Here is a 9,388-nt window from a genome sequence, read left to right as displayed (position 1 = left end):
CGGCCCGGGGCAGCCCGGCCTCCCCTCCCCTCGCCTCACAGACACCCTTGCCGCAACTGCACCAGGTAAAGTTTTCTGTGTATGTTTATATCTAATTCTGTTTAAATTGGCTGGAAGGTTTTGTCTGCTTGGTGAATGGTGTCAAAAAAAAAAAAAAAAAGTGTATCAAAGCACAAACAGCAGTGGCCTTGCAAGTTACTACTTGAAAACTTTTAAGAGAGAGGCATTTGCCAGGTAACTACATCAGTCGCCAGTGCAAATTCAGTTCAGGAGCAAGAGAAAACCAGTGGCGTTTTGGATGCTCGTGGGAGGTGGACATGTTTGGAAGAACTGTCTGGAGTCCTGGCGTCATTTCTTTAGTCACAGGCTGTCAAGGTGCAAAAGCTTATCTTTTGATAGAATACAAATGGTGGTGCCAGGTAGGCTGACACTTCCTTGCCCAATGTCCTGTTGTTTCTTGGTTTCTGCAGTACCCCCCTTTCCAGAGAGTGCTTCAGACCTGCCTCCCACCGGGCTCACTGGCGAATGGCCCGTTTTCACCCCTCGTATTTTAATACCCAAGTTTTAATTTTGCCCAGAAGTCTCTAATTGTTGTTACTCGGTTTAAGGCAATACTGAATGCCTCAATAAAAACTGACACAGATCTTTTAATGATAGGTCATCTCGAGATGGAAAATCCAGTTTTAAGTATGTTCTGTTAAACTTCAGTTGTATAAACACACACTGTAACAATTTTGGTTTGGAACTCAATGAGAAGGCGTATTTTCTTGTCCTTTCTGAGTTTATTATCAGTATAAATTAATTTTATCTGGGTTGTAATTAGGTGTTTTTCTGTTTCTTCTTTGTCAAATGTAATGAAAAAGGAGGTCACAAACAGACAGAAAACTTTTCTCATGTTTATCATATTAAGTCTTTCCTCTATTCTTATACTAGATTGAATAAGTTTTGGTGGAAACATTTCTTACTGATATTTTTTTTGAAGAGGCTGTTGCCACTTTTATTCACACTAATGAATATTCCAAGGTATAACACTCCGTGTTATTTCAGGACTTGATCTTGTATCTTAAACAAACACGTAGAAGCAGTGGGAAAAAAATATTCATTAAATGTCTAGGTATATCTGTTTGCTATGAATATTATTACTTGTTCATAGAAGATAACATTCTTCTGAATATTTGGAAAGTTTATCTTCCATTATACTTCTGCTGATGTTGTGCATCCCACTTAATTTTAGGAACAGCTTATTGCATCGCATTGTGATTTATTTCGGCAAATGACATTTTGCTAAGGTGACTTAGTACCTTTGTCTAGGTGGAGAAAATGACACTTGTAAGACGTAATTTGGAATTTACTTTTACTAAAGTGTTTAGTACTTAACTTGCTGACCCAACACAACCTACCTGCATGGTTATGACCAGAACAAATTAGTGTTCTTTTGCTGTTCTTCAATGGCAGCTTAACATGCCAGGCAAACTGGGTTCCTGCCAGCTGCTGGAGACAGTGTCAGAAGTATATAAATTGTGCGGTTTTTAAAAGATCTGAATGAACGAACAGGTCCATCTGCTTCACTGCTGTCAGTATTGGGAGGATGGTACTCCCCTAAGATTGCAGATTTTGGCAGACATTTTCTATTTTTGCAGTGCCTCTGTGATAATGTCTTCGTCTTCTGTGACTAGCCCCACATGCCAATGACAGGATTAGCTGTGAACTCACCTTTCACAAGCCTCCTATTTTTTCTTTCACTTTTCTTAGAAATAGCTAGCTTTTGATAAAGGCAACGATCACGAGCATAATGTGCCCTTTGGGCTTGTTACTCACTATAGTTAAATGGATAATCAATATCTTTTTCTTTTGAACTTGATCATGGAAACAATTAAGAGATATTCTTTATTAGTAAAATGTAGGATATGGCTTTTTGATGGGGAATGTGAGTGATAACATCTCTAGTTAAGCTCAACTATACGTGACAGCGTGGACATTTCGGTAGTTCCAAGGCTTGTATTTATGGTATAATGTTTTTGGGTTTTTTTTGTAATAGTTACTTTAATAACAGTGCCTTGTTATTGCACTAAAATTATTTCATTTATGCAGTAGCCTTCATTAAACCTTACTGTGCCTGGGAGAGAAACACACAAAACACTTAAAATAATATATATTGGACTAAGTAAAATGTTCCAATGTTTTCTGTTCTTCATAGGCTCTGGACTCAATGACGGGCAGTGGCATGAAGTCCGATTCCTAGCTAAGGAAAATTTTGCTGTCCTCACCATTGATGGCGATGAAGCTTCAGCTGTTCGAACTAACAGCCCTCTACAAGTTAAGACTGGAGAGAAATACTTCTTTGGAGGTAAAAAAAAAATAAAAATCAAAACATATATGTGCTTAAAGTGCCGTTGTCTTTTAATCTACATAATGGGTGAAATGGAGCTCAGGATGTAATTTGTTCATACTGATCGTAATATGGCTAAAATGGCTAGGTGCTGCTCATGAAAAAGTAAAATACTAAACTTAATTTCACTTTGAAGAATGTTTTTACACCTCCTCATCCTTGCAAAAGAAACCCTGAGAAGTTCTGTACAAGAGTCAATCTAATTTGGAATAATTTCCCAGATCTTCTCTGAACATTTCAGAGACCATTCTCTGAAAGGGCAGCCTTCCATTAGTAGTTTAATTAAATGGCAGTGAGAAGAGAGATAAACTTACCTTTTCAAGTTTGGAATCCTGAAGACAAAAAAATATTATTGTTCAGGACAGGTCTTAACCTTTTGCTGATTTTTTTAAGAGCTGTCATGATTGCGGGTAATTAAGAAGCTTTGATAAATTGAAGCCTAAGATTGTACAGTATTTCTGTCTATTGACAGACCAGATACTAAAAAGAGTTCTTGCAAACTGTCACTTGAATGTTTATTCATCTTGCTCTCCTTTGTTACCATTTATGAAAATTAAAAAGGCCATCAAAACTCTTGGATCCTTTAAATATATATTTAAATGTCTATATTAAAAAGCCTATTACACATGCCAAAAATATTTTTCATAAACTACTGTCTTATATGGGAAGGTCATTAAGGGTTTTTTAACTCAAGGGTAAATATTTTTTTTTGTACTGTTAGCGAGGTTTTTTTAAAAACATCCAATTCAGCAATGACCTGCAATCCTTGTTCAAGCAGAATTCTCAGCAAGCTCAAATGCTATGATCAAAAGAGAGCTGTGAAGCATTGCACACGTGTGAGGTTCCACATGAAAGCTTCATCAGAGAACACAAATTTTGAATATAAATTTATCAGTGTTCAAAACTGGTGTGTTTTTTTTTTTTCCAAACTTGCAAGGTATGTAGCTAATTAAAATAAAAATATAAATGTGATACTACAAATAGTCATAACATTACTCAAGAGATAGAAAAGTTAGTGGCATATGAAGTACCTTAAATAGAAAGGGAAAAAATCCTTCCAAGGTTAATCTCATTTCATTATCTCCTATCAGTGGAATCATTAAAAATACTTATGGAAAGTAGTGTTTATATAATGTTACAAAACGAATATACAGTTAATTAGAAATAGATTCTAATCCTGAAGGTATTGATGACACATGCTTGCAGGAAACGTTGTGGAAATGATGATATCTCAGTCTAAGACAAATATTACCAAATTAAAGTTGATCTGTCAAAAGAGTTAAACTTCCTGTTGCTGCAACATGTGTCTTTTCCAATATCTTTAATTCAGCTAATGTCCTGAATAGATTTTTTAGCATGTTGCCTCGAATCAGAGTTTTAGCACATCCAGTTGTCACATGCTAAAGCCTGAAAATTATTTTGTCATCAAAACATACTGCATTCAATTTGTCAGAACAGTCTGAGACATTCTCATTATAGATGCACACATGGGATAAAAATGAAAAGAAATGCCCTACATAATACATCTAGTGCTAAATTCTGTTAATTTAGATAGGTAAAATCCCCAGACCATTATTACATTTCTGGAGAGAGATTGATTGATTTTGTCTAAATGTCTTTTACCTCTGACTCTTTAGTTGTGAGGGACAAATTGTCTAGTTTCTCCAGGTAGTTTTTATACGCTTTCTCAGTGAAAATACAGGTTGATTTGTTGTTCATTTCAGTTGGATTCTGAAACCTGCTTGACTTCTAATTGTTGACCTGTACTTTATAATCCCAGCATCCTTCCATAAAAAAAAAAGTGTGCATGTAGATCTTGTTCTAGTGGGATATGAAAGTCAATCATGAATTCCCTGAAGGGTCATTCCCACATCTGTTCACCCAAATACATGATCCCTTTGCATAAGCTATGGGTTTCTTTGTTTTTCCTTATTATCTTTTATAATCTGAAAGGTCTTCTAAAGGTATATCAAAAGAATAGCAGTGTCCTAACTTTCATGTCCAGTTTTATTTCAAAGTAAGAAGTCTGCATTTGCAACACTACTTCTGCATTTTAACTGTCTCAGGCTGTGAATCTGAGGGAGCATTATTTCTGACTTGGATCTGAGGAACCTATTTCTTTTAGTATACTCTCACATGAATATTGAGATATATATATTATTTATTTTGTTATATATATCTGTTAATTAGAGATTACTTGCAACTTAAAGTTGCATATTGGATGCATATTAGAAACCTAATCTTTATATTCACAATCTGCATCTTGTGAGGGAAAAGTATTTTTATTCTATTCCCTCTATATGTATATGTTCCTCCTTATTTTTCTTTATAAGCACTCTGAGTTATGGCTGCTAATAAATAATATTTGCAAGAAGAGGATATAGAGGTGAGAATAGGGGGGAACGTCAAACATTTCCACCACTTGGTAATTGTCATCAAAGATGTTTTCATCAGGAGTAAGTTCAGATAAGAAAGTGTCAAATTCTTTATTTGTGCAAAGATGCAAAATTGGTTAGGAAAGGGACAACTGCCTCTTGAATTCAGAGGATAGTATGTTTGGTATTTTGCAGACTGCTAGAAGGCTAGCAGAAAGCATTATCAGTTCTTAGGTGATAATAAATTTTCAATGTGAAAAGGAACCCAGTAGATTTCTTTGCTAGAGATCCGAATACAATAGTTACAGGTATTTTTACTATTAAACCTTTGTTTTATTAAAATTCAAACATATATTGCAGATGCAGAAGTTAAATGATCAGTTTTAAATATAGTGATGTTGCTATATTCATCCCATCCCACTGCTGTATTTCTTGATCTTATGAAACACTGAGAAAGCTCAGTCCACTGAATTTGTGTCCTGAGAGTTTGTACAGCATTTCTAGAAGGCTATGAACACGTATACTCTTCTGATTTCAATTTTACTATTTCATCTTTGAAAGAGATACCACATGTATGCAAATGTTTTGATCTCCAAGTTTTCCCTTTCCCTGATTTCAAAGTGTGTCTTTTTATATTCTGGTCTTCTGGTGTCAATATAGCAAATACGTAATACAAGCAATGGTGGTGTCTTTGCTGAAGAAAAGACTTAAAGGTTGCATTTCCACACTGCAGTACAATATTTTCTCAAAAATATATCAGAGAATTTTAATAGAAAAGTAATTACAATAAAATGGGTAGTGCCTTGAAGTAGTAAGGTGGACACTAAATAGACCTTTTCTGTGAAAATATCTACAGCTTTTTCTGTAAGAGAAGTACCATGTATTTGAATGTGAATTTTTGAGACAGTGTCTATTTTTCAGAAAAATGATCATTTTCATATATTGTTGTCATAACTTTGTGCTAGCAATATCCCATGATATTAGTTTCATAATAAAATAGAAAATCTATCAAAATTGGGAATGGATTAAAGACTGAGTGGGCAAGGAGAGTATTACTATGCTAAACGTAATGATAATACACTCCAGACAAATCAGAAGTTTAAGCTGAGTTTTACACAGAGAGGTTCACTGTGATGTCTGAAAAAGTCCTTAATTTTACTCACAGTATTTTGATTAAAACTTGATTATGACTCAGTCCAGAATAACTACATAAATAATAGGGGGAATGCAGAGACAGGGGACAGTTGTGCGCTTACTCGTGGCGTTAGAAATTTGGGCAGAAGCAGGAACAAACCCGTGAGTCGGAGTGTTCCCTTCGTCTTTGTGTGGTACCATATGGTACAGTAAGGGCCAGTTGAACACTGCGTAAAAGCCTGTGAAGGCTTTGAATTCCTGTGGACTCTGGGTGGTATACTGGGCCTGGTTAGTCAATCTCTCTGTCTAGTAGCAGCCTCCAGCTGCCATTTTGAGCAAGCTGGCCTTTTAGAGAAACCAAACCTGACTGACACTCCCTCAGAACTAGTTCCTCAATGTGTTCTGGTTATTCCTTAGTTTATTCATTCATTTGAATAGAAATGCTTGCCATTGACCACTAAACCCAGATTTTTACGACGTGTACAGCAATACTGGAATAAAGGAGTTGTGGAAATCGGCATCTTTTGTGATTTCTGCCTACGCAACACGCTTTTCTAGTTTTGAAAAATAAGTAAATCATAAGAGTAAGTAATAAGAGGATTCTTTATTTCTCTGGCAGAGAGTAGATCACGTTCGGTACTGTTGTAGTCGGGTTGTTTTTTTTTCCTTCCTTTGTGCTTCTGCTGTGCTGTGTCCCAGCACTACTAAGATCCTCCCAAGGGACCGACAGCAAGGATGTTTTATTCAAGCCTAAGAGTTAGGGGAAGCTGTGCTAAAGATCAGGCATTTCTGTAGATTGTGTGAATGTGTGCTGGTGTATGTGGGAGGGTGGGTGCTAATTGCCTATTACCCTTCTGTATAGTTATTCTTCTCTCCCCACTGGTTTTATTTTCCTGCTCTTTCTTGTCTTGAATTTGGGTTTTTGGAAAGAAGTGAACTTCTTTTCCCTACTAAGCTCTAGAGAATGATGTTTCTTTGTTGTTTCCAATTATCTGCATAAAACAAAAAAGCAGAAGAGAGAAAGTGAATCACAGGGTGAAAATGAGTCCATTAACCTCATTTGCACTGTTGGAGATAAGGGGCTTTTGTGAGGCGTCTTAAGCTTGCACCAAACCACCTAATAGCTGTCTAGTACCCAGAGGAAATATTTGATTAGAGATGTAATTTTGACTTGTTTCTATTTTACAGCATTTCTTTTTAATTGTGTTTCCTTTTCACTAGCTTAAGGATGGGAGAGTTTTTAGTATGAGTGATAAATCTTCACTGAGAACAAAAGTGTGCAGTAGATATCTGTCAATCCACTGTGTGCTGGTTTTTCTGACAAGCAAAGATGAATGGACTATGCAGTGCTTCCTATGGGACACTGGTCTACGGCATATAGAAAGTCCTTCCTTTCTGTACAACTGTACAAAATGCACTGTGTATGGAGTCTTGTTCCTGGAGTAGAATTCTTTTGTTTCTCAGAGTTGTGCTAGTCTAAAATCTCATGGAATTAGAGGTGGTGGAAGGAGAAGGGAGGAGGGAAATCAAACGAAAGAGGAAAAAATACCTTCCTCTGTTTAACATGTGCTGGGCTCTTCTGGGTGTGAACCTTCATTTCTTAAAAGCTGTCATCTATAACCGAAGCCTTTGGATGGTATGCCCCCATTTTTTAATCAAGGTATCCATTGGTTTCATTGTGCAAATTGGTCATTAACGGCTGTTATAGTCACGGTCAGACTGCCTAGGTGGTGTCACTGGGATTTCAAAAGCATGCAGACTATCATAATCACAAGTATTATGAGATAGAAAGGGGGCATGGGATTTTTTGTCCCTCAAATTCAAATGTGCTCAGCAAAACTGAAGTTGAGTTATTAGATATTACTTGACAAAGGAACAGGACCCAGCCAATGGCAACTCAGGTTATCTGTTACCTAATAAAGGAAACTAAAGTCCCTGCTGACATCATTCTCTCAAGCCTGCAGCTTCACATGTCTCAATAAGTAACAAGGATGTCGGGTTGTATTTGCATTTGTGCATGTTGATCAGATTTTTAATGTCAGGGCTTCAGTTTTGGTGGCCACTTGTTCCTTTTGTGTGTATGACCATGAGACCAGATGGTCAAATTTGCATTTCTTGTGGAAAGGGTGCTTTCAGTGTGATTTGAAGTCTTTCTCCTCATGATCATAACTCTACTGTAAGGTCAAAGACAAATCCATGAGGAGAACACAAAGCAAATTCAAAATAACTCAGCGTATAATGTGATTTTGTGTGTCATCAACATTTATTTTCAGGAATCCTTCCATGTCAGTCCTACAAAATAATGATAAACACAAGAAATGGGAATAAAAGAATTGGAACGGGCTGCATTTTTTAACAACCCTCATGCTTTGGATTGTTAAATCCAGGAGGTGTATAAGTCAATAGACGAGTGAAAAATGCAAACGTGCAGAATGTATAAACCTGAGCAAAACAAGGAAGTGATTTTGTAGTAAGTAAAAAAAAAAAAAAAAAAAAGATGTCAGGCAATTATAGGCACCTAAGCCTCTCTCTGCTCTTTAATACGCAAATCAAATTATTTATTATCTCATCTGCTCTCTTCCACTATGAACCATGAAACACGGTTGAATTCATACTCCTTTTATACAACTGACCGACCTGAAGGGAGTCCATCAGCATTGCACATTAGCTCTTTGAGTTTTATGCATTTTTTGTCATGTTTGAAGTTTTGCTTATTTCATTCAGATAATTTGAATTGACTGTTAGAAAAATGAGACTAGGTAAAATAATGGTGACAATCTGTGATTAATTTTTCAGTAATGTCAGTAGTATTTTTAGTGATGTTATAATATGCCAATCCACCAACATGTTGTATACAACAGAACAAGAAGAAATGTGGGAGATAAATTGATCTCCTGAAGAAAAACAGGTGCAGGCAGAAAGTTGATACTTTGTGCAAGCAAATAAAAGATCAAATGTATGATAATGTGAGTTTAGGAATGGATATATGGGAGCATGAGTCTTGCTGGAATAACTTCAGCTTTTCAGCAAAGGCCTATTAGAGAGGAGAAATGTCTGCCCACTGAAAAATAAATGAATGAAGTTTTGAGATGAGCTCTCCTTGTTATACAACATAAATCTCTGGCTAAGCTGAAGATGTTAGCCACAGAGTATATATCTAGAAGTTTCTCAAAAAGATAAAGTGAAGGAACTGAATCTCTTTTGCTTTATTTTCTTGCAAGCGCTTACCTGTGTGTTGCAGATAAGAGAACAACAAATTTTTCGATACATTTTCTTTTCTCTTTTTGACATTTTAAACCAAGAAAGAACAAAGAATGAGGAAGAACATGTATTGTAGAGAGTAAATCTGCATGGACATGAGAAGGAGTAAACTGACCTAATGGAAGTCTATTATCTCCAGTTCTGTATACATATAGGATTTATTTTGTTTTTCACTAAATACAGTAGTCCTACTGTTGCCTGGGTCTCACCCGGAAGCAGATTGTATCAA

The 9,388-nt window shown here is 36.2% G+C and overlaps 1 protein-coding gene across 1 annotated transcript in view; it reads left to right on the top strand.

Annotated features, from left to right (window-relative positions):
• Positions 1 to 9,388, top strand: part of LOC104290340 (contactin-associated protein-like 2) — a 792,176-nt gene that overhangs the window by 670,049 nt on the left and 112,739 nt on the right. The window contains exon 9 of the mRNA XM_009889431.1: positions 2,198 to 2,347. Within this exon, the coding sequence (XP_009887733.1) occupies positions 2,198 to 2,347 (150 nt within the window). The remainder of the gene's footprint in view (positions 1 to 2,197; positions 2,348 to 9,388) is intronic.

This window comes from Charadrius vociferus, unplaced genomic scaffold (assembly GCF_000708025.1).
Source record: "Charadrius vociferus isolate BGI_N301 unplaced genomic scaffold, ASM70802v2 scaffold97, whole genome shotgun sequence".
Classification (NCBI taxonomy): domain Eukaryota; kingdom Metazoa; phylum Chordata; class Aves; order Charadriiformes; family Charadriidae; genus Charadrius; species Charadrius vociferus.
The sequence above is the reverse complement of the archived record's forward strand: the minus strand, read 5'-3'. Positions and strand labels throughout refer to the sequence as shown.